We start from the raw sequence: 24,870 nt of genomic DNA, 5'->3' as shown, positions 1-24,870 counted from the left end.
CCAAACAATTCCATGATTCTGTAATTTAAAGAGCTCAAACAAACCCACAGGCAGAGCCAGGAGCATAACCAAATCCACAGAGCCTGGCAATAACAGCTCAGTCAAAAGGACACTTTTCCTTTCAGGAATGTGGATATGATCTTTAGTAATTCCTCTATTTCACTCAGTCAGTTCAGCCACGGTTATTTGAGCTTCTGGTTTTAAATTGCAAGTTTATGTTTCACTTGAATCCAATCTGGATATGAAATGAATATTAAAGTCTCCCATGCAAGGCAGTACACAGGGAGCCTGTGAGCATGGCAGGGACACAAATTCTCTCTTACCTCCTTCCTCTTCCTGAATACCTTGCTCTTCCTCCCCTTGTACAATGTCCTGGTCCATGTTATCATAATGAGCCTGTTGGCTGAGAACATGAAAAGCCAAGCATCATTTCAGTTTCAAAAGTGTGTTTTCTGCTTTAATAAACAAACCCCCCACCTGCAGCTCTGCCTCTCTCAGCAGCTGCCAGAGCAGGCCCCAGTTTCATGCTCTATTATCTGATATTTTCTCACATCACCTTTCCTGAAAAATGCTTGATAGAACAGAGACTTTCTTGTGCTGCCACCCTGACTTTGTGTTGTGTGTCTCTGTATGTGGAGCCTGCAGTCCTGAAGGATATGGGTCAGGCAAAGAGCAAAGTCAGGACTCTGAATTTTAGGGAACAAAGCTCCAGCTCTTCAAGGAATGAGCCAAGAGAACCCCCTGGAAATCTGCCCTCAGGAACAAGGGCCCAGAACAAAGCTGACAACACAAACCCGGAGCACAACAAGCTCAAGAGGGAGAGTTGCACCTGAGGCGGTTTTTGAAGAGTTTCTCCCCTTGCTCTGCCTGTCTCTGCAGCTGGAGCTCTCTCTCCTGGAGCTGCTGCTGCCTCAGGAGCTGCCCCCTCAGCCTCTGCTGCTGCAGGGACTCCTGCTGCTGCCTCAGCTGCTTGGCCTCCTCTGCTCTCTGGGCTCCAAGGTGCTGCTGCTCCAGCTGCTGCTCGTAAGCTGCTTTCTGCCTCTTTGTTGGTGTTACCTGCCACAGAAACGTGTTAGTCACACATTCATCATCCTCTCAGTGATCAGAAACAAGCAAGGAGAAAGCTGTCCACAGGGAAAAACAAGCTCCATGCAAGGACAGCAAAGTTATTTTTAAGTTTTTGTGTCCCTCCTTGAAGTTAAAACATTTCTTGGAACACAGACTGGAAGTGTTGGAGTGTTTGTGGAGTATGCAGGGAAGAAAGAGGAGATTGTGGGCTAAGGAGAGCCATGCTTTTCCTGTAAATAATAATAAAACCTCCCAACATATTACACAGTAAAAGGAGGTTTTGCTGACTGATAAGACAGCAAAAGTTTCCATTGATTTAAGGGGTAATCTCAAGGGGAGCTGCTTTTAGCCTTAAGTGAGACACTGCACATCTTTTTATACTCAGCAATAACTTAGACTAACTCCAGCTTCACAGCTTAACCCACTGCTGCTGTTGTGACCCTCTGCACCCCTTCAGCACCAGCTCCTCATTACACCAGAGTGACACAATTAATCTGCCAGGAGAGAAAGTGTTTACAAAGCCTACAGTGAGACCAGTGAAATGCATTTTCCACTGCAGATCCAATCTAGGATGCAAATCCAGGTTTTATTTGCTGGTTCTATTTAGAGCTGCACACTGACTTCCCCTGGCTATTTTAGTCATGTTTGTCTGGCAGTTAAAATTCCCTGTCAAACAACAGTGAGCACTGAGCTGGCAGTGTGTTTGCAGAAGGCAGGTACCTCTGACAAGGAAACACTCTGCAATTTGCTGAGATGCATCAAGTTACCAAAGCAGAGCAGTTCTCCATCCCAGCCTCCCTCTCACTTGCTGAGTTCTCCATCAGCTACCATGGGCCTCAGGTTTAAAGTGGGAGACAGGATTCAGTCTGCTGCTCTTTTTTTTTTTTTTATTTTTTTATTTTCCATCTGCTGCTTTTGATCAGCAGAATTAATGTTCATTAAGGTCTGGCCAGCACTGCAGTACAAGTGTGCTCAAGTTGAGCCTGAATCCTATTGCATCCAAGTGCTTTGAATCCCAAATTTTCTATAAACATGACAGTAATTTTATCTAAAAACCAGCGAGTGCTCTGAATCCCAAACTCTCTATAAAAACTTTGTTTTTTCCTAGAAATAGGTGACTGCAATACAAGGCCAGCAGTGAAAAGAGAAGCCTCCATTTAAACAGCAGATTTAATCAATTAGAAAAGAGCTCCCCACCTCTGAGTGCAGGTGATCACCCAACATGTTGGTTTCCTCCTCCTTTTGCTCCTGCTTTTTCCATTCGTGCTCTTCTGGGGCTTGGTCCTGCTCCTCCTCCAGGTGCTCAGGCTGCCCTGCCTGCTCCATTTCTTCCTCCTCAAGCTCCTTTTTGCGTTCCTCTTCCATCTGCTCTGCCCGTTGCTCCTCATCCTCTCCAGCCTCCTGCTGCTCCTGGATGTTCAGCTCCTTGGCATTCTCGGGAGCCCTTCCCTGCACGTGGAAAGGCTCAGCCCTGTCCTGCTCCTGGCTCTTTATTTCTTCTGCCTCCCTTGGCTTCTCATTCTGCAAAACAGACACAGGATTATGTGTGTACAACACATTTATGGATTTCAGTTTCAAGAGAGCCAAGGACAGGCTTGGATCCTTTATGCCAGCCCAGAGCTGTTGTCAGGAGGGCCAAATGCCTGCTTTGGAACGAGCTCCTCCTGCCAGATGGGGTCATTACCTGGTTTGTGGCTGTACAGCTACACAAGGTGTTGCACAGTTCCACCACAGAGTAAGTTAAGCCTCATTTTAGTTGAAAAATGAAAAACTCTTACAATTCTACAAAGCCAGCTTTGTGTTTTAGAGACACAGTTTACTGCTGGCTTTGGCAGAACTGGGTTCACGGCTGGACTCTTAAAGTTCTTTTCCAAACTAAATGATTCCAAGATTTTTATTTCATGTAGAAATTCTTGTAAAACAAAATCACAACTGTTTTTTCTTAACTTCTACATTTACTTCAACATTTACTTCTAGATTACACGTTTTCTGCTTGAACCTTGGTGTGCCAATTTTAAATTCACCAATGTGCCACTGAAACCTTATAAAATAAAAATTTATTCAAAACTTCTAAAAGCTTTCTGTAACACTTGAGACAGCTAAAATTTTAGAATTCTTATTTAAAAAATTTAAATTTTGACTTGTAAAACAAAATCATAACTGGTTTTTCTTAACTTCTTCCTTTACTTCTGCATTTACTTCTAGATTACACGTTTTCTGCTTGAGCCTTGGTGTACCAATTTTAAATACACTGACTTCAATGTGCCATTGGAACCTTTTAAAATAAAAAAATTACTCAGAACTTCTAAAAGCTTTCTGTAACACTTGAGATAACTAAAATATTAGATTCCTTATTGAAAAAATGCAAGTTTTGAGCAACTTCTTGAAACAGCTGGTGTAAATACACTTCAAACTGGAGACCAGTCACGTGAGCAAAGACCATCACGAATGGATTTCCTTAGCGCTCAACAATTAAACCGCTCCTCGCCGCCTCCCTCCAGCAGTGACAGGGGTGCACAGTCAAACACACTCTCCTGAGGGACACTGAGCACCTTGTGCTGGGTCAGAAGCCCTGCTGGGCTCTCTGGAGCCCCTCACCTGCTGCTGCTCAGCCCCGGCTGCGGGGGGCTCCGGGGGGCGGCTCTGGGGGGACGGGCCCCGCGCCTCGGGCTGCTGCTCCTTCCCTCCTTCCTCCTTCTCCGCATCTTGGAAACTTGGGATTTTTTTGAGTGTGTCCTTCAGCTGTTTGTACTCCTCCACCTGAGTCTAAAGCCAACATGTTAATTAGAGTGTGTCCAAATTAATTCCTTAATCAAATGTAGTCACCTTGAAGTTGCTGGTAGGGCATGTGGTAGAAAGCTTGATATTCCAGGGACGGGAGCTTTTAAAATATAATTTTTTCCTCCAAACATTAGATGACACTGATCCATCAGGATCTTTTCAAAGTGCACATGCATACCAAAGTGTATTAAAAACATCTCTGTGGGACAAAGAAGAGGAGTTGTTTTATTCATGCCAAGCAGGAGAAGTGTCAGAAGGGGATGATGAAGCTTTCCTGGCAGACTAAAGTGAAGGAAGTCAAAAGCACCACAACTTCTCCTTTGCTGGTGGAAAGAAGTGCAGCTCTTTCAGAAACAGAAGTTTTAAAGTACATCTACATGTCATGAAAATGCCAAGTGCTCAACATTTAGACAGGTGTTAGACAAGACAACAGCCAACATACAGAACTGAGGCAAAGAAAATCACAGTGGTGAAGAGCAAGGGAAAAGCAGAAGGGAAAAAAAGAAAAGAAATGGAAGGAAAATGTAAATTTCTACAGGCTTCCTGAAATGCAACAGTAAAATGTTGGAATTTTATTTGCTGTTTAACTTCGGACAGGACCAGGAAGCTTAAATGAAAATCCAGCAAGGTTGGTACCCCAATCCCTGGTTCTGCAGTAAGAAGATTTCCACTTGAAGAGGATTTTTTGGGGTGGGCAGGGTGTATAAAAGCTGACCAGCTGCACACACAACAGGTGCCACACCAGAGAGTTCCCCTGCTGCTCCATGGGACGTGTGGGTGTGTTTGAGAACCTCCACAGGCCTATGGATACCTAAAACAGAATGGCCTAAAGGGAAAGCAGAGTGCACAGCAGAGTCACTAAACTGAATATTCTGAGTCAATGCCACAGCTTAAAAGGTGCTGATACTGGCAGAAAACAGGGTTTATTAAAATGTATAATTAATCTGCCTGGCTGGCAAAAAGCACTAAGACCAAAACACTTTAAAGATTCAGGTTAGTGCAGTATTGACTACTGGTCTTCAATGTCTAGAATACACCCAGAAATAGAGGGATCATTAATGGAGCTGGGAAAGAATCCCTTGGGGACTTTCTGCAGCTGGTTTGCAGGAGAAACCACACAAAAGTGTGAAATCCCCTCTGTTCTCAAGGCATGTGCAAGGCCCTCCCCTGGAGGGTCCCCACAGGACAAATGTCACAGCCTGGCTGCAGACAGAGAGGCTTTGTGTGACACAGGCTTTTTAATTAAAGAACTGAATCAAAGCCAGGAGAGTGGAGAGCTTCCCTTTGGGCTTGATGAACCTCAAAGCAGCCCCTCCACGTGGCCTTGTGGGATTTCAGATGTTATCAGCACACACCACACAGCAAATGTGGCCAGTGGGAGAAGAGCTCAGAATTAGCTGTGCCAGTGTGGGTTAGCACTGCAGTGTGGGTTAGCCTGCTTATGATTCTTCAGATATTCAGTCTATGAGGGACCTTCCTGATCTTTCCCTGTTTTTACACATATTGACAGGCACAACAAGCAGAACTGGGGAAAAAAAATTCCACGCTTCTAATGCTGCTAACAATTCTGTGGACTGTGAAAACGCCTAAATGAAGGAAATCAGTCAGGAATAAAAATAACTTCACACTGCCTAATTGCCTTTCCCTGTGATCTTTCACCAAAAGTCTTCCTCTGCTCCAACATCACTCCCACTTCCAGATTCCCTGTGGCCTCCACAGCTTGTACTGGCACAGCTGACTGAGCCTGCAACAGTTTGTGCTCCATGGATAGTTCACTTGAAAATGACATTTAAGGAAATTGATGCTGCTGGCTCTTCTAGAAACTAATCCAAGCTGCACCTGGAGTTTTCATACCTGCACACACATCTCCATCTATGTTCTGCTGCTGCTGCACTGATGTGCACTGCCCAGAGCAGCTGGGGTTGCCCCTGGATCCCTGAAGCGCCCAAGGCCAGGATGGACACTGGGGCTTGGGGCACTCTGGGATGGTGGAAGGTGTCACCATAGCAGGGGTGGCACTGGATGAGCTTTTCTAGCCCACTCTGAAATCCATGAAAACCTCACAACCTCCCCAGGCAGACACAAGAAGAGATGTGACACCAGCAGCCAGGGCTCAGAGATAAATGTGAAGGTCGGAGTGCAGGCTGCTCAGAGCAGTTCCATCAGAGAGGACAGAGACAGAAAGGCACTGACAGCTCCCAGGGAAGCAGAGACTCTTTTGCCAGGACCACATGCACTGCTGGGCTGGCCCTGCTCTGTCCCCTGAGCCCTCTGGGGAGCAGCCCCTCTGTGCCATGCACTCCTGGGTCCCCATGCCAGAGGCACATGCAGCACCCTGCAGCCAGGAGAGGTTTGGAGACAGATTTGGGAAGCTGAGAGCCAGCAGGAGCTGCTTTCCTTCTGACCTGAGCAGCAGCTAGTGCACTCTTGTGGTCTTCCAATGTCACCACAAGCTCGTTGTGCTGGGACAGTAAGTTCTTATGCTGTTGCTACACAAAAAGAAGAACATCACACGTTTCACATAAAGCTCATTCTAAAGATCAGTTAGGGGGGGTTTGAACGAGGAAGATAATTCAATTTATTTTGAAAAGAAAATCCTTAGCTGGAATTTATCACATGGAATGCATATTAAACAGGCAGAGGAAGCAAGCACACCAGGAAGGCAATTCGGAGGCCAGGATGTGCGTAACTAAAATAAAATTAAAAGTAGGGGTAGATGTTGATGAACATTAAAAAAAAAACCAGATGGAAAACATTAGTTTTGGCATAGAGTTTTGCCAAAACCCGATTTTTATCTTGTAAAACCAAATCCTGATTTCTATGCTAAACACTTTTTATTTTTTTTATGGGCATATGCCTAAAGTGCAGGTGGCCAAAGACAAATCCAGTCCAGCCTATTCCTCTGCTTTTTCCTACAAAACAGAAACTACAAGTCTACAGCACAGCCTGTTCCAGGCTTGGGAAAACTTGGGAAAATTTTTCCCTCATGATTTTTAAAGTGCTTCTCAGAGCAAGGCCTACCTTGACATCCTGCAGCTGGGTGTGAATGTCTTGGTGAGCTTTTCTCAGCTGCCTGTTCTCCTCCCGTAAGTTATACAGGGATTCTGTGGAAAAGAAATGAGAAGAAATACAGAGTTTAAACCTGGCTGGATTTGTAACACCAGGCTAAGCATTAAAATCAAGATTACAACACAATCTACATAAAATCCCACACGAGTGCTGTAGTAAAAATTAGGCAGAATAACTGTATGGTTTGTTTTTCCCAGCCCTATTAAAAGCTTTCCATTTTCAAGCAGAAAATCATAACATTTCGTGAAATTTTCTATCAGTGCACCCAGCCTGCACCTGGAATTCTGCATCACTGCTCCTGCTGGGTGCTGCAGATGGCAAAATTCCCTCTGGAAATCTGAATCCTGGAAAGGCAGAGAGGAAGGCACCCTCCCCTCTTTCCCCACATCACACCTGGTGAGTGAGAGCTTTCTGTCACAGGACCCAGCTATTCCTTTGGAAGGGATGCCCAGATGGCTCCAAAAGCTTCTGGGATCAGGGACAAAGGCTTCTATTCCCACTTTTTACACGATGTTGATGTGGAGCCAACAAACAACTTCTGCCTGCAGTGCAGACAAAGCTGCAAACAGCTCCAGAACCAACCCCTGTGTTAGGGACAGGTGGCAGAGAAGGCTCTGATGGACACAGCCCCATCCTTTTGCTCCATAGAGCTGGGTAATGAGGATGGAAGAGGCCTGAAAACTGCCCAGAATCTCCAATAGGAAACTGGACACCAAGAGTAAAAACTGAATTCATCACCCAAGTGCACAGGTGCAACGTGCTCCAGAGGAGATGGCACATACAGGGAAAAAGGAGGTGTAAAATGTAAATAAAGTCACTTCAGAAAGAGGCACAATTACATCTCTGCCAGCAGTGGCAAATATTCTTAGATTGCCTTTCAGTTACAAACAAGAAGAGGCAAACCTTTTTTCCCAGGTTTATACCAGTCTTAGAATTAAAAATTAAAGACTGACTCAACAACCTCTGACACTGGACAGGCTTTTAAGTGCTGGGTTTTTTTGCTATTTCTGTGACCCAGAGAGAAACACAGAGCAGATATGAACAGACTTCAGAGAGAGGCCTCAGAAAATCATCAATAAAATGGAACTTTTCAGGAGGCAAAAGATGCACAAACGACCTGTGAGTGAGAACAGAGAAAATGTCTCTCTCACACCACACAAAGCCAAACACCCAATTTAACGTGGGCAGGCAGACACAGGTAAATTTACCCTTCAGCTTGGAGATCTCCTGCTCCTTTTCCTGCTGCAGCTTTAGGTATCTCTCCTTGTGATCACTGAATGTCCTGCTAAACTCCTCTCCCTGTTTTCGGTGATCTTCCTCAAGGTCAGCGTGCTGTTTCTTCAGCTCTTCGTGTTGACTCTGCAAATACCAAGTTGGGACACTGGAACAGCTCTGTATCTGCAGATCTGGCTAATATTGTCTTTGGCAATTTGTTTAGTAAGTGCAGATGAATAGGAGGCATTCATAACAGGAAGGTTATTATTCAAAGCATGCACATTGCAGCTCCTTCCAAACACAAAATGATCTCTGTGATGAGCAGGCTCCTCTTCCAGAGCTGTGTCACCTCACCCCAGAGCTGCACTGTCCCCCTGGGAGCTGCTGAATGTGGCTCAGAAAATCCCCAAGTGCCAAACTACAAGAGAGCTGATAAGTCAGCCTTCCCTACCAGTAATTGCATCTGATAAGATTAAATTACCCACTGGAAAGCCTGACTAGGAAAAACTGCAGGAAACCAGATTTTAATAGTCAGAGGAAGGCTGTCCACACCCTGGCACTCTGCAGTGATGCCAGAAGCCAGCAGGCTGTGTCCCCCCAGCATAACCACAGGTGCTCTGCTGCCCCAGTCACCCACCTTCAGCATCTGGTGCTGCACGCTCAGGGCACTGTACCTGCTGTTGGAGTCTTGCTGGAAAACAAAAGCACTCCTGTGAAACCCCCTGGCACTCCCTGAGCTCTGCACACACAGCTTTGGGAGTCACCAGCCAAAGGATGCAGCTCCCCAGGACACAAATCCATCCCTCCCCTGGTTTGGAGCTCCCCAGGACACAAATCCATCCCTCCCCTGGTTTGGAGCTCCCCAGGACACAAATCCATCCCTCCCCTGGTTTGGAGCTCCCCAGGACACAAATCCATCCCTCCCCTGGTTTGGAGCTCCCCAGGACACAAATCCATCTCCCCCCTTGGTTTGGAGCTCCCCAGGACACAAATCCATCTCCCCCCTTGGTTTTGGAGCTCCCCAGGACACAAATCCATCTCCCCCCTTGGTTTTGGAGCTCCCCAGGACATAAATCCATCCCTCCCCTGGTTTGGAGCTCCCCAGGACACAAATCCATCCCTCCCCTGGTTTGGAGCTCCCCAGGACACAAATCCATCTCCCCCTTGGTTTTGGAGCTCCCCAGGACACAAATCCATCTCCTCCCTGGTTTGGAGCTCCCCAGGACACAAATCCATCTCCCCCTTGGTTTTGGAGCTCCCCAGGACACAAATCCATCTCCCCCTTGGTTTTGGAGCTCCCCAGGACACAAATCCATCTCCTCCCTGGTTTGGAGCTCCCCAGGACACAAATCCATCTCCTCCCTGGTTTGGAGCTCCCCAGGACACAAATCCATCCCTCCCCTGGTTTGGAGCTCCCCAGGACACAAATCCATCTCCTCCCCTAGTTTGGAGCTCCCCAGGACACAAATCCATCCCTCCCCTGGCTTTGGAGCTCCCCAGGACACAAATCCATCCCTCCCCTGGTTTGGAGCTCCCCAGGACACAAATCCATCTCCTCCTTGGTTTGGAGCTCCCCAGGACACAAATCCATCTCCCCCTTGGTTTTGGAGCTCCACAGGACACAAATCCATCCCTCCCCTGGCTTTGGAGCAGAGCAAGCTGCCACACTCTGCACCTACTGCAGAACAACCTATTTTAACTCCTGTTCCTCAGCTCCCAAACTGCTCCCCAGTTTCAACATGAAATAGCCATAAAATCCTAATTTACTTGCTTTATAAAGAGTTCTTTACAGGTTTCTGGGTCCTCTGCCAGACAGAGCTTTCCTTCTGGCACTTGGTATATAAAACAAAGTTTCTTGATGTCTTTATGCTTTCCAGTTCAAAGCCCATGTGTTAGAAAGCTGTCACTGTTATTTTCCCTGGGGGCTAAGCTACAAAAAGATTTCTAACACCTTCTTATTCCCCTTTCCCCTTAAATAAAACAACATTACATTTGAACTACCATAATATAAACAGGGGATTATTTTCTAAATTAATTTTCTGGAGAGGTATTAGTATCTCCCACTATAGCTCAAATAATTAGGAATTGGAGAGCGCTTATGAATGCAGAGTAGAACTGGGATAAGTGAGAGCTCTTTCAATTAGTATTTTGCAAGATCTCTTCCTTTGAACAGTCATAATTGCAAAGTATTTCCTTTTCCTTGCAACTCAAATAGCATCAGCTATTAAAAACTTGTACTAGGCATGATGACTTACCCTTCCTTTATTTAGTGTTTCCTGTGCTTCTAGTTTATAAACAAGAAAATCTGCAACATAAAAGGGAAAGTAATGATGAAAAAAAAAAGCCAGGAAGATGAGAATCTGGGCTTGAATAACTCGACTGTTGAGTACATAAATTCTCTTCAAGAGCTGAATATTCATGCAGAAACAATTTTCAAAGGATCTTAAAAAAAAAAAAAAAGAAAAAGAAAAAGAAAAACAACCTATGGAGAATTTGACAAAATGAGCAAATTCTTAAAATGCACAAACTTTAGAAAGTTTCATAAAATAGTTTCACTTAAAATTTTCATACCATAGTGAGAGATGCAGAGCTCAGGCTCAAACCTACAGACAGGTAATTGAATCTGACACATGAACTCTCTCAGCAGAGGACCAAGAGCATCATTCAAAAGGAAAAGGGCATTTATAAACTGTGTACTCTTGGAAATAATAAAACATTTCCTCATTTATTTCTTGACCTCTGTCTGTTTCCAGGGTTTGAAGAGGTGCCTCCCCCTCGGGTAGCAGCAGGACCATTCCACACTAGATGGCACCAGAAACCCACCGAGACCTGCACGGTGAGAATCATTTCTCACTCCTTGCCAGCTCTGCTAAAGTCATACTTTTAATTCAGCAGCTGAGTCCTCAGTTTTAGGAAGTACAGAGGCTCTGCCCTGAAAATAGCAATGAATTTATAGCCTGAGGAAACTCAGAGGATTGAATCCTACTGAACTTCCACAGAGGGCACACAGAGGTGTAAGAAATGCAATTTGTGTTTGCCTCACCCACACCTAGAATTTGGTTTTAATCAGGAAAAGGTGTATAAGCATGTGCTCACTCTAAAGCACGTGTAAAAGTACTGATTCCAAGTTTAGTTCCCAGTTGATGGAATGCAGGAAAAGATCCCAAGGTTTTGGTACAAGTTTTGAATTTTTGGCATACCAGGACGGATTTACACGTGCCCATACCCCACATACATGTTGGGGGCTTTATGTACATGGATGCAAACATATTTTCTGTGTTTATTACTTCATATTGCAGTCAGCTGTAAATAGTATTAAAGAGATGATTGCTTTTAAAAAGATCTGATTAAAAAAGATTAAATAAAAAAAGAACTACTACAAAGAGCAGCACAGCTCTGCCAAGTGGATCCTAATATATTGCTTATATATTACCCAACTGATTTAAAATTGAAGAAAAACCATTTGAAATTGCTTTCTACTATAATCAAGTTAAATGTCAAAGTGAAAAGTACACTTTTACCTTCCTTTGCTTTCTTATGTTCCAGCCTTTCCTTCTGCAGTGACTTTTCTAATCTTGACCGGTGCTCATACACAACTGAAAAGAGAAATTTCGTTCACAATTCATTTCAAAAGTAACATACACAAACCTCACCACCCACCCCAACACACCCAGGGAGTGTTGGCACAGAATGCACCAGGAAAATACAAGTGGAATGAGGTCATGGGATAAAGGGCTGTTTGTAACCCTTGTGACAGTACCTTTTTCCCTTTTTGCTCCCTTTATCGATCCCAAATCCTGGGTTATTTGCACGGCTAACACAGAATGTGATAACCAGGTGAGGGATTTGTTTGTGGAGGCAGCCAGCTGTGCTGGAGCTACCAAAGGCTCTTTGCTTCTCAGGAATGCAGGGACATTTTCCATGTTTCCATCCTCCCCTGCCTTGTTTGCACAGAGACAAGGAAATCAGACAGGGCAGCTCTGCTGCCAGAGGAATTCCTGGCAGCACACAAAGTGTCCCACGGAGGGAAGGGAGATGCCCAGGGACAGGACAGCTCCTGGAGGTGCAGCAGGGCACTGCTGCCTAAGCTGAGCCGTGGGGAACCTGGGAGCCACCCTGAATTCTTCAAAAATCGGGAATACAGTATTCCTCTGCACTGCCTCCCTGCAAAAATGACTCCCAAGGACTGTCCAAGCTGTCCATGCTTGCTTTGCAGACACCATCCCAAAATGGGGTTTACATTCATGACTTTGTTTGTGGTGGCCAGGTGTGTTTAGGACATCCAATGTCCTCTGGCTGCCAGTAAAGCAGGATTTCATTCAGGCTGTGCTTTGGACATGGAGTTGGGATGTGGCACATCAGTCCCTATTTACCCTTTCCTCACCTCTCATTATCTGAAACAGCCAAGTTTGCAGCAAAGATATCAATTAAAACACCTGGAAATTACAATTATATGTGTTTAAATTCAGTTTAACACAAGTATCTTTCACTGCCCAAATTACGGTTTGTATTCTTTTAATGAGTTATTAATTTGTAATAAAACAATGAGTGATTTCTCCATCAAAACCAGGAAACTCATTTTCTGAGAATAAGCCATTGATGAATGCAAGGCTTCAATAAGAAGCATCAAATAAAGATTTGTATCTTGGCAGCTACAGAAAATTCCTCTTGCACCTTAAAACATGTTCTTAATTCCACCAAGGTGCACTCAGCAGCCTTATCTGTAAGTGTTTATGTTTTAGCTCTGAAGCTGGATTGCTAATCAATCCCTGGCACCTATCTCCACTTTGCTATTTATCTTCTAAAGTCAAGGGCATCAGTCAAGATGAGCCAATGTATCAACACCCTCTGGAAGGGAACAAGCAGGAATGAATATTCAAAAAGTCACCAGGAGGCTTGGAGAAGGGGGGAAAAAAAAAGCAAAAAAGCACTGCACAGCACTACAGTGATGGTTTTATTTCAGCCCTGAAGGTGGTGAATGCTGAATTATTGTGCAAAAGGAACAGTGGCAGCAGAGCAGCTCAGGAGAGCAATGAAAATCCATAATGGGCTTCCCCTCCCATGCAATCAGGGTGGAACAGGGATTTTGGCCGACACACGAAACCACAAATGGATTTGGAGGGAACATTTTCCATTCCACTTCTCCATCTGCAAGTGCACCTTCCCCAGCTCCTGCTGCTGCTTTACCAAGGGTGTCTGTGGGGGGGAGCCACGCACAGCAAAGCCACCACAGGGGCAGCAGAAAGGGGCACAGAAGGCAGGATTTGGGGTTTAGGGACCCCTCAGAGCTCAGAGCATCCCTGCTGAGCTCTGGGCTTCACCCTGCACCTGCGGGGTCTGAGCACAGGCAGCGCGGCCTCTCCTCTACCTGCTGAGTAGCAATCCTTGAAACACTGGGTCAAAGCTGGAGAAGTCCTAAAACTGCCCCTCAGGTGACTAAAAAGGGCAAGGAAAAACCTCCTCCCTCACCTCTGCCCTCTGAGTTCAGTTACTGATTGGCCCAGCACGTTCCCCTCTGATAAAAGTCCATCAAGTGCAATGCACTGAAGGTGTTGAGCAAAAATAATTACTAACAAAGCACAGCTCCCATGTTTCCTCACTTGCTCCTTTGGGGAGTAGGCTGCAGGTCAGATTTTTAAATACATACTGGAGTTAACCTCCTATAAATTTGAATTATTTCCACCAGTTAGGAAATTTAACTTAAAACAGAGATTTCCTAGTTTTTTTCTAAGGGGCCTGTTACTATAGAAGGAATCTCTTCTTTTTCACTGCCAGCCTGGATATAAGATGTCTGAGCAAGAATCTGAAAGAAATAAATACACTGAAAAATGGGTTTTATAGAAAAGTCCACCCCAGTAGGGGGTGGAACCTATATAAGGAGTCTGACAAAATCCCACTGCTGGGATGCACAAATCATTTTTCCTAGGGTAAGCTTTTAATCTTGCACCGATCTTTGCACAAATAATTGAACTTTATTTCTACATTATATTTAATATAATGGTAAAAAAGGGGGGGGGGGGGAAATGTTGTCATTTATTGGCTAATAGGCAGTATTCCAAAGCTGGAATTACTGCAGGTGTCAGCTTAATTCTTGAAATTACCTACAGAATGTAACCTACACAAATGAACAAAGACCCACAAACTCACAGAGCCCAGAAACTCAAGTGTTAACCTCACAGATCAATAAAAGACCTCTCACCTTCGACAAGGAAACACTGAAACTCCTGGAGAACACCCCAATAAAATCAAGTCCTCAAGGTTTTCCCCATAAAGAAAAGGAAGTGAGGGAGAAGGGAGGTGTGGAATGTCCTGCACGTTCCCAGATTGCGCCACTTCCACCAGTGCTGAGCGTTAATTACAACACAGGAGTCAGGGAGGTGATGAAATTGAGATTATTTAACAGTCAACGTTCCTTCTCTTATCTTTGCTCTACCCCTCTAAGCAGTAAGGCTGTTATTAAGCAAAACAAGCCATTCTTGTACATTTAAAAGAGAGAATTTCTTTGTTGACATTATCAGCAATTTTGTGACCGTGTTACTTCAATCATTTGGTCTGTCAGGATTATCCAGAGTCTAAAATGCCACAGCTCCCTGGAAAATTAAGATTACCCTGGGATTTAAATATACATGATACAAGAAGTTTACCTAATTTCAACATGAGTGCTCGTTACACAATTCTGAAATCTTTCTCTGAGCTTACAGTAGTATCTTTCACTTAAAACCAGCAGATTTCAGTAGTCTTGGCAACACTCAGTGTTGTTTTCCCTCACACTGTGGCAGAGTTGAACTGAGCCAGCAGCATGGGGTAAACACCCTGGCACCTCTCTGGTGACACTGTGAAGGTCTGCAGAGCACAAATTTGCTATAAAAATAGTGAATTCCCTGCAAATAGAACCATTTAAAATGTGAACTCGTGGAAAAAGCCTTTCTGCTGAGAGTAAAGCATTTCCACGAGTCAAAGAGGAATCCCTTCAATATGGGGTGGAGGATAAATTTTCTAATCCAATGACAATAATTACAATTTTGACCTCAGATGACATTTCACGACAACTCTTGACACATTTAATGGTGGTAGGAGATATTAATACTATAACAAGACCTGCTCCCCAAGCTTCCAGCCCTGTATTTCAATCAGTGAATCTGCTTTCAAAGAAGATCCAGTGATTTCACTACTGATAATCTTATCAGGAACAGCTTATCAAACTGCAGCAGCAGGATTCCTCACCACAGTACAAGCCATGCTGGCCTCAGTATCACAGTCTGAGCTCCATCTCTTTCACAGACTCAAAGGAGGGTTTAGCAATAAATGGATATTCCAGTGACACTGCAAATATCTTGGGAAAAACAGAAGTATTTCCACAATAAAGACTAGGAAATCTCTGTTTTAAGTACAGAGCAGGAAAACAACAATACAAAAACCCATTTATTTATCATGGAATGGTTTGGCTTGGAAGGAACCTTGAAGCTCAGCTTGTCCCACCTCCCTGCCATGGGCAGGGACACCTTCACTTCCACTAGACCAGGCTGCTCCGAGCCACAATATTTACAATATATTTAACAATATATTATATAAACATAATATATAAACAATGCAATATATAAACAACATAATACATAAATTTAATAATTTATGTCCTTGAAGTTTTCTGGTTTGAATTTCCACAAAAAAGGACAGAAAAAGAGACCAAGCTAAGGTGAAACTAATTGTGTGTGAGGCTTCACTGTGGAACATCCAGGCAGGGATGGGCTGCTCTCATTTTGCTCTCTGCAAACCAAGCTGGCACTGTGTGGACCATGAGAATTACCTTGACTTCCAAACAAACTCCTACACTTTCCAATTTACTCACATGATCAAGTAATGGTTTTGTCTAATTACAGCCAGTCATGTCAAACCTGGTAAACCACACCATGCATTGGTAGTTGTGCTTTTAAAAATGACCCCTGCTTTGACTGAATTCCTTAAGCATTTATTTTGTTCAGAGTAGTAATAATTGGAAAAGTTTGTATTTAATATCTGGATCTTTGCATTCAGGGGATTTTTTAAGAGAAAGCAGAACATGTGCTTTCAGAGATCCTGCACCAAAAATGAGCTATCAATTAAAATAAACCTGTTCCTCTGACTTACTCAGTATTCCAGGAAGAAGTTCCAGCTAAAAAGTTCCAGTAAGCAATTCTCATTTTGCCTTCCCTGCAGTTCTGAAAAATGGGAAATGCTGGAGAATTTGGCACATTAATGCACCCCAGAAAAACACACTTGTACTTCTAAGAGATCATTGTGGTCCTCTATTCGATTGTAAGGATGACAGGAAAATTAATTTTTAAACTGGAGCAAACATCTAAATTTAATAGAATCCTTTTACTGCAGCCTGCCTCACCCACTGCCTTTCTTAGAAGTCAATAACACCTCTAGGAAACAACAGATGTAAGGTAAGTTGGGACAGAAGGAAGGATTTCTCATGTTTAAAGAGTAAGCTGTAATAGCTGCTGCTAAAAATAAGTTGGAGAAGGGGTATTAAATGTGATTAAATATTTAATCCCTCCCAGATAAGCTTCAGACCTGACTTTTATCAGGAAGGAGATCATGTTTCCAGAAATGATTTCCAGTGCATTCCACAAAAGGTTTCTCCCAACCCTTGGTAGCACAGGTGGGATCAGCATTGCTGATTTTTCTATACACCAGTAGATGATAAAGGATTTGGGTATTTTTGGAGTGATGATAAATGCAAATAGTTCAAACTAAACCTGTGTAGTGATTTTAGACTAAAATTAGCAGAAAAACACATAAACATTGATAAAAGCTGCAGAGGCAACAGTTTTCTTCTCACATCACCTCTGAATCTCTGGGTCTGCTCAACCCTCAGCTCCAGGAAACAAGGGCCTGTTCTTTCTCTCAAAAAGTCTTTTACACTTTTTTCACTCTTATGAAGGTTTAGTGGTTGTTACCTACATGGTGTCAGGATGTACATAAATATCTATATTCAGGGACTAGTGTAAAAAACACAGCTTGGAGAAAAAAGCCCAACCTATAGATGCACAAACTGCCCCCAGAAATCAAGAGTTTGAGTTAGTGATTCATTTTTTGACTGAAAATGGCTTAGTTGAGTGTGGTGGTGTGGATTGGAGCAGGCTCCTTACTCTGCCCTCTGGGAGCTCAGGCAGACCATCCTTCTCTCATCATGTCTGTAATTAAGCCCTGGAAATGATGCCAAACTCTGGGATCTGAGCCACCTCAGGAAAATAAGATAGCAGCTAATTTCAGGTACTTTAGGGAAGGGGAAAATGCAGAGGACAAGGTGGAACAATTGCAGTTTCTTTTATTGATTAATTAAAAATACAAAGTAGAAAATCTCAGGAGGTTTGGGTTGGGCTACATGACCACAAAAAGATCAGAAGTGCATCCAGCTCACAAGACCCTTCCTTAAACAAGGACAGCATCCAAACAGGTTGAATTCCTCAAGTACTCACCTCAGGCTCTGACATGACTAGAAATTCACACCCCTGAATCCTGAAAATCCCAGGAAAAATCACCCAACAAAGGATTCAGCTTTAATTACTTGTTCTGTAAAGCTCATTTTTTCCCAGTAATCTGATTTATTTAGCTTTCATTACCATCAAACCTCAAAGCAGCACCTGACTTTCAGCAGGGCAGATGAAATGACTTTTTCCCTGCAAGGATCCCATTCCAAAAGGAGCAAAGTGAACTCTGTCAGCCACAAATTGCTGGCAATATCCTCAGCAGCACAACAGAGATGCTATAATGGGCACTCACATCCCAGAGAGGGTGGAAACCTTACTCATAAGTTGCCCCACCCAAACTCACAGGCTGACAAGCAAACAGCCAGCCCATGAGACAATGAATGTGCTTGCAACATCATTTTTAAGGCTCAGCAATTCAGTCAGGCAGGAATGTGAGTGTCCAAGAAGCCAGAATGCAAACTCACCACCATCAACACATCCTGCCTTCCTCCTGAAGTGTCCACTCAGCTCCACCACTGACAAGCTTTAGGAGGCTTAAACCACCAGCAGCAACAAATATTTGATATTTTGCATCACGTTGTGTGATGCAGGTCTTGTGTCAAAGTGGGGAGGGGGAGCACCAAAGCCCAGGGAACAAACCCACCCCACTAGCTCATCCTGCTCAAAACTCCTGCAGGCTGCCCTGTGATTCTCAGCCAGGCTCCAGCTGGGGTGCAGAGGGAATGCTGCAGCTCTGGTTATCCAGGATTTATCCTGGAGCTGGTGTGTTCTCAAGGAAAGAGCACTTGGGCACGGATTACACATAAATATGGGCACGTGCTCAATTTAGCTTTCAAGTCAGAATTCAGCTGCTGGACATGGAAATTCTGCTATGGACATGGAAACACACTTCCCTGAGTTCACTCATCTGAGCAGAGCTCCAGCACCTTTTCTGTACTTGGGTTATGAGTTAGAGCTGGATAATTCCAGATAACCCAAAATCTTGAGGGTGAGCTGCAAAACAGACACATCTCTATCTAGTTTATACATACTTATACATATATAAGTATATAAGTATATATATATTTTATATATATATATATATACACATGCAAATGCATATATATATAAATATACATTGCACCATATACTTCTTTCTTTACTAAAATTCTGCACAATTTCAAGTATTTGATGCTTTTTTAAGTATTTAGAATATGAAATATCAATTGAAAATGTGAATGGAGGTTAAAAAAAATGTGAATGTAGGTAAAAAAAATACAGCCAGGCGCTCAGAGGAGGTTACAAACCAAAGCTTTCCCTTTCACGAAGCCAGGTAGCAGAATTTGGGATGCTGCAGTTGCCATTTCAGGGGAAGTACACACAGAACCAGCCTCTCCTCTTACACTGCTACCAGGGATCTCTCAGGCAGCAAGAAAATGCTATCAAAGTGCTGCAGTGTTATGTGCAGCCTGAAAGTCACAGGAATGACAGGAATTCAGGATTCTGTGATTAGGAAGAGCAACCAAACACACAGGAGCTGTAGCAGCTGCAGCTCTGCTTGTCTGATGCATGTGAAAAATAAGCCATTAAAAGTAGTGCTGGTTGTTCCCAGCCCTGCCAACTCGAGGTACAAGTTTAAGGCACTGTAAAAAAGGGATGTAACAGTGAAGTACACCCAGAACTGCGTGATGTCAGAGCAGCTTTGGCATCTGTGCAGCCTGCACGCAGATATGATAAATATTAACCACTAAGGTGACACAGAACTGTGATCTAGGAGTGCAGTGCATTGTGCAATTCCACACTCATGAAGCTACCACAGATCTGCCAGCCCCCAGCAGGTCACCCCCTCAGGGAGCCTTCTCTTAGGACAACTGGCACACCAGGCACCGAGCAAGCCACATTTGCTTTACAGCCATTGCCTTCTAGCACTGCATCAGAAACCTTTGAGGAAATCCACACCTTGGCCACAGCAGGGAAAGCTCCAAAGCCCAGAGTCCCTGCTGGGCTGGCTGCCAGGATCACAGGACAGTGTCAGGCTGCACAGAGACTGCACAAAGCCATCAGACTGACAGGAAGAGCAGAAAAAAATACAGTAAGAGGCACTAACTGTAGGCTGTTATTAGGATTAGGGATTAAAACAGATTAAACAGATTAAAATAGTACACAAGGGGTTACTTAACACCCAGAGGATGAGAAGACAGAAGCTGCAAGGCTAAAAAGATGTCTGTAGATACTTTCAATCCTGCAGCAATCACAGGTACCATCAGGCTCACCTGCAGCTCTCAGCGTGGTTCTGTTCTAGCAACTGAAGCCTGTTCCTGTATGGCCAATAGCTCAAGACTTAGACTGACACAGTTTTAAAGGAAGCAAAAAGCATCAGGTTTTGCTTTTATCACTTTAAGAAGTACTAAGTAAGATTATCTCCATGTTTCAAATGTATATCGTGCTCACAGAATGAGACTTTAAAATAATCAGCTCACTGGGAAGATCAGCTTCTCTATGAAAGACTTAATAGATAACAATGACTTCAGGTTTTCTCAGCAGTCAAAAAATTTTGTGTCATTCTGAATTTTGCTCCTGGTACTCCCTTTGTGGACTACAAAAGCAGCCCTATATTCTCCATGCTCAGCAGAACTTTGTCAGAGGAAAATACTGAAGTTTTATATTCTTCTACACAATCTTCTGCAATGGGATCCTCTAAAGGGGATGAGTTTAGGATCCCAGCCTCTCTAACCCAGTTATTGTGTTTCCCAGGTCTGCCACCCTTCCCTTGGTACCCTGGGCTCACTCCAAGGGGCACAAACACTTCTCAGCAGAGTGGCTGAAGCTGTGAACACCAGGAGAGCAAAACCCCCCAAACCCACAGCCATGTGCAGCTCTCTTCAGATCAGGTGTGTGTGTTAAATGGTTCTGAGACTCCTCCTGCCCCATTTCCCAGTGATCTGTGCATTCTGCCTTGGTATTTTCCCACATATTCCCAGGAGACTGAACCTCCTTCAGGTGTTGCTGTGTTTGAGCAAAACAAGGCAATGAAAAAGATAAAAATCTAAGACAGCTGGCTTTTCATGAAAAAACAGAAAGAACAGCTCATTTAGGCATAAAGAACTGGCAAGTACCATAAAGAAGGTTGTTATTACCTACATTTTTGAAAAAACCCATAAAAACATGAGGAACAGTAGAGGGGACAGCAGGAAGTGAAGGGAGCTGCACTCTGAGCTACAGCTGAGGATCTTGATTCAGATTTTGGGCAGACCAAAGGCATTCAGGTCCTAAACTGCCCCTGCGTCCATAAACTCAGGAGTGTCCATGAACCTCAGGCATTTCACAAATGGACTCAAGTTTCACTCACAAGCCCTGACAGGGCAGCTCCCAAGCTCCTCTGTGTGCAATCAGGAAAGGAACTGCCTTTGTAGGCTCCAGCAGTCACAACAAAACTCTACAGAGAGTCAGACAACAGGTGATACTACACTGCCCTCCGAGAGATTCACTGCAGCCAGACTTCCGGGGGCACAGCCAGCCTGCCACGACACAGCCCCAGCATTCTCAAAAACACCACTTTTAGAGGTTGCCTTTTTGTTTTTGTAGTTCACATTTAAACCTATAAAAACCTCCTGATGAAATGGTTGTTCAGAAACAGAAGTCCAAGGAATCCTTTTCTGCTCAGCTTGAAAGTCTCATCCAATCACCCAGGAGAGCTGTGAACACCTCTGGCTGCAGCACCATCCCTTCCTTTAACTTTGCCCTTTAACTGGTTTCTCTTTAAAATATTTCAGGGTGCTTCCATCATATTTCAGGCCCCAAAGTTATCTCTAGTCCAGGATCTATAGGGAAACTGGTTATGCTGCATGGAAAAGATAAGCTGCATTACTTTACCAATGCAGTACTTCAATTTTATTGTTCTCATAAAGCAATAAACTCAAAGAATAATCTCTGGACAGCCAAGAGATGTAGCTCAGATGCACGTAGAGGGGTTTTTCTGTTTGTTTTATTGTTTGTTTGGTTTTTTTTAATTTGGCAACAGGAACATTGTTGATTTAAAATCTAGGTTGTTTAAAATCAAAAGTTCAAAGTGCAGTCAGATACTGCACCTGCAAACTGGAGTTGCTGTCAGCATTTTATGTTGTTTCCAAGTCTCTTCCCTCCTGCTGTTCCATAACAAAGAGTTAAACAGGACAGGTTCGGGAAGGGGTTTGGATATCACCAGTGAGGCTATGTCTCTCCAGGTGAGCTGGGCACAGGCTCTGAATCCTCTGTGTTCTCCTCAGTAACAAACTCCTGCTGCAAAAACCCAGGTGATTGTGCAGGGGAGGCCATTTCAGAAAGACAAGGAAGAAAAGTTTATTTCCCAGATCCTCTGGAGCCCTCAGGAATAGAACTTCCCTTTACTTTAGTGGGAAATTAGGCAGCTGGGGGCTGCTGCTGCATTTAGTATTTCTCTGGGCTCTCACCCTCTCTTAGGCTCTAACAGCCACTTCCAGAACACAGGAAAATTTAAAGAACCATTTTTTATTGTTACATTTTATTTTCCCTTGTATTCTGTAACTTAATTGCCTGTAATTGTTTTTTTCAAACAAGGTTTACTGCTACCATACTTGGCATAGATAAATTCTCCTGCTTAATGGGCTTGATAAACTGGCATGGATCCCAGAACCATGTGAGTTTATTGCATGGATCATCAAATCTATTAATGTTACCAGATCCTGGTCCATAGCTCACATTTCCCATTGATACACTGAAACAAGCAAGAGAATTACAGAAAATGCAGCTCCCACAATTGCCTGCTGCTCCCATGAACTCACTTGGATAGATGGTGGCTACTCTAAATCATGTTTCAAGCATTGAAAGTTCATATCAACAGTCCAGACCTCACATATCTGATCCAGAGAATCTCCCCTCTGTGGCAGGACAAAGTCTGTTGCACACTCCTCTTTGGCAAAGCTGGAGCAGCAGAAAAAGCCAACTTATCAAATTTTACCTTGAGAACAAGATGTTCCTGTGTCTTCTGTTGGCAAATGCACAGCCTAGCAAGAGTAGCCCTTTAGCCATCTGCCACACACCCCCTTCCCAGCCAAACCTTTACACCTTTTCTGTGACTAAAATGAAGGTTTTCTGGCAAAGAGCTCCCTGGTATTACCTGGAAATGGCCTGAAATTGAAACACTAAGCAAGGGTGGTGTCAGCTGGTGACTGAACACGTCGAAGGAAGCAATCACTGTAAGAATCTAAGAGCATAAACCCAACTCTGCGCTCTCTGCACACAAACTGTGTGCTGCCACACATGCTTTGATGGATGCTCCCACAGGGAAAAGGATGGCTGAGGATCACCCTGAAGTTTAGTGCTGCTACAGCAGATCCCTCTGATTCTTCTTTCATGCTATTTTGAGAAAGAAAACTTGAAAGTTGGCTCTGGGCTTTGTGCTGACCTGATAACCTTGCACTTGACAATTAAGAGAGGTGCTGAGGTCTTTCACTTCCCAGACCATTGATGTTTCAGGTACATCCTGCTGCTTTGCTTCTGATTTCTTGGCATGCAGATGTCAGACATGGACAACTTTTCATCTTCAACTACAGGACCTACATCTGCTGCATCCTTAAACCAATATACACAAGGATCTGTATTTATGTGACACCTTTAGGCCAAGAAATTAAAAGTTTTTCCAAAAGTAATAGAACAGCCTTACTCAAGTAACTTACTTGAACTTTACTTTTAAATCACCCTTTAAAACCACTTTATTAGAATACTCCTCTCCTCCATCCTGGAGCTATTTAAGGTTTATGCTGCCCAGGAGCTGCAGATGGATGCTCAACATAAAACCCTGCAAGACAAGGGGGTTTTTGTGGGACAAGCCCACAAAAATCCCAGACTGGACACAGCCTGCACTGCTCGCCTGCCTTTCCCTTTTGTGCCAGGAATCGCCAAGTGATGTGCAGTCCTTTGGGAATAAAGAAGAGTCACTACGGGATGTGCGGGGAGAGAGGGCATGAGAGCTCTGCAGGAATCCACACCACCTCACCTAGGGAGACACTACAACCCCGCAGGCTGAAGGAGAAGGGGGAGAAGGAGCAAAACTTTGAGAGAGGCAGGACAGCCAGAGGAGGAGGAGGAGGAGGAAGAAGGTGTTCTGCAAGCCCTGGCGAAGGGCAGCAGAGGCTCCTGCCTAGGGAGTACCTTGTAACTGAGCCGAGAGCGACTCCTGATGCTGCTGGTACTTGAGCGCCGTGGCCTCAGCCTTCCTCAGCTGGCCCTGCAGCTCGTAGTAGAGCATCGCCCCGTAGAGGAACCCGAACACCACGGTCAGCAGCAGCAGCGTCTGGAAAATCCGCTTCTGTTTCCGGGAGCACATCCCGTTGCCCATGTCCCCGGCGGGGTCCCGAGGGCCCCCCGCCCGTCACGGCTCAGCAGCGGGCGGGAGGCGGCGGCATCGGAGGCCCCGGGAGGAGCAGGAGGAGGAGGAGGAGGAGAAGGAGGAAGGGAAGGAGGGACGGCGGAGGCGGGGCCGGCCCAGCGTTTCAGCCCCTGGGCACGGCCGCGGCGCCCGGGGCGGTCTCTGCGGTGCGGGCAGCGGCGGGGCTCATGCCGGGGATGCTCCGCGTCCCTGTGGCCGTGTGCCGGTCCCTGCGGCCGGGATGGGGGGCTGCGGGGAACAAAGGCAGGTCCCGGCCCCGCACTGACGTGTCCCCTCTCGGCCGCGGCTCCCCCGCCGCGGGATCCCCGAAGGAAGTCCCGCTCCGGGCGCGGCCTCATTGGGTCGGGCCGCGGGGCTCTGCCCTCCCTCCGGAGCGCATTGGGTGCCCGCCGCGTCCGTCCGCAGCGGGCCGCGCTTCCCGCCCGCCCCTCCAGCCGCCGGCTTCAGCCCCTGAGTCCCTCATCCCTGCAGTCCCACATCCCTGCAGCCCCGCATCCCCTCAGCCCCCTCAGCCCCGCATTTCCTCATCCCTGCATTCCCTCAACCCCACATCCCCCTGAGCCCCGCATCCCCCTCAGCCCTTTATCCCCGCATCCCCTCATCCCCTCAGCCCCGCATCTCCCGGTGCGGGACCGCCTCGGGAACGGGGCTCATGCGGTGATGAGCGGGGGCTGTGACAGACAGGGTGACACCCGGGATGTGACAGAGGGGTTGTGGCACCCGGGCTGTGGCAGCGGGGCTGTGACAGAGGGGTTGTGACACCCGGGCTGTGACAGAGGGGTTGTGACAGAGGGGTTGTGGCACCCGGGCTGTGGTAGCTGTGGTGATATTCAGCGCGTACCCCCGTGGCACCGCCGGGACCGGCCGGGGCTCAGG

The 24,870-nt window shown here is 45.3% G+C and overlaps 1 protein-coding gene across 1 annotated transcript in view; it reads right to left on the bottom strand.

Moving 5' to 3' along the window:
• The window catches only part of GOLIM4 (golgi integral membrane protein 4), a 29,987-nt gene extending 5,758 nt beyond the window's left edge, over positions 1-24,229 (bottom strand). The window contains exons 1-10 of the mRNA XM_036389174.1: positions 23,757-24,229; positions 11,655-11,729; positions 10,389-10,438; positions 8,771-8,824; positions 8,127-8,277; positions 6,871-6,953; positions 3,667-3,834; positions 2,266-2,589; positions 830-1,056; positions 324-403 (exon numbers count right to left, since the gene is read on the bottom strand). Of these exons, the coding sequence (XP_036245067.1) occupies positions 324-403; positions 830-1,056; positions 2,266-2,589; positions 3,667-3,834; positions 6,871-6,953; positions 8,127-8,277; positions 8,771-8,824; positions 10,389-10,438; positions 11,655-11,729; positions 23,757-23,943 (1,399 nt within the window). The 5' untranslated portion in view covers positions 23,944-24,229. The remainder of the gene's footprint in view (positions 1-323; positions 404-829; positions 1,057-2,265; positions 2,590-3,666; positions 3,835-6,870; positions 6,954-8,126; positions 8,278-8,770; positions 8,825-10,388; positions 10,439-11,654; positions 11,730-23,756) is intronic.
• Between the last annotated feature and the right edge of the window lie 641 nt (positions 24,230-24,870).

This window comes from Molothrus ater, chromosome 10 (genome assembly GCF_012460135.2).
Source record: "Molothrus ater isolate BHLD 08-10-18 breed brown headed cowbird chromosome 10, BPBGC_Mater_1.1, whole genome shotgun sequence".
NCBI classification, from domain to species: domain Eukaryota; kingdom Metazoa; phylum Chordata; class Aves; order Passeriformes; family Icteridae; genus Molothrus; species Molothrus ater.
Note: the sequence above shows the minus strand (reverse complement) of the source record. Positions and strands in the feature narration are given on the sequence as shown.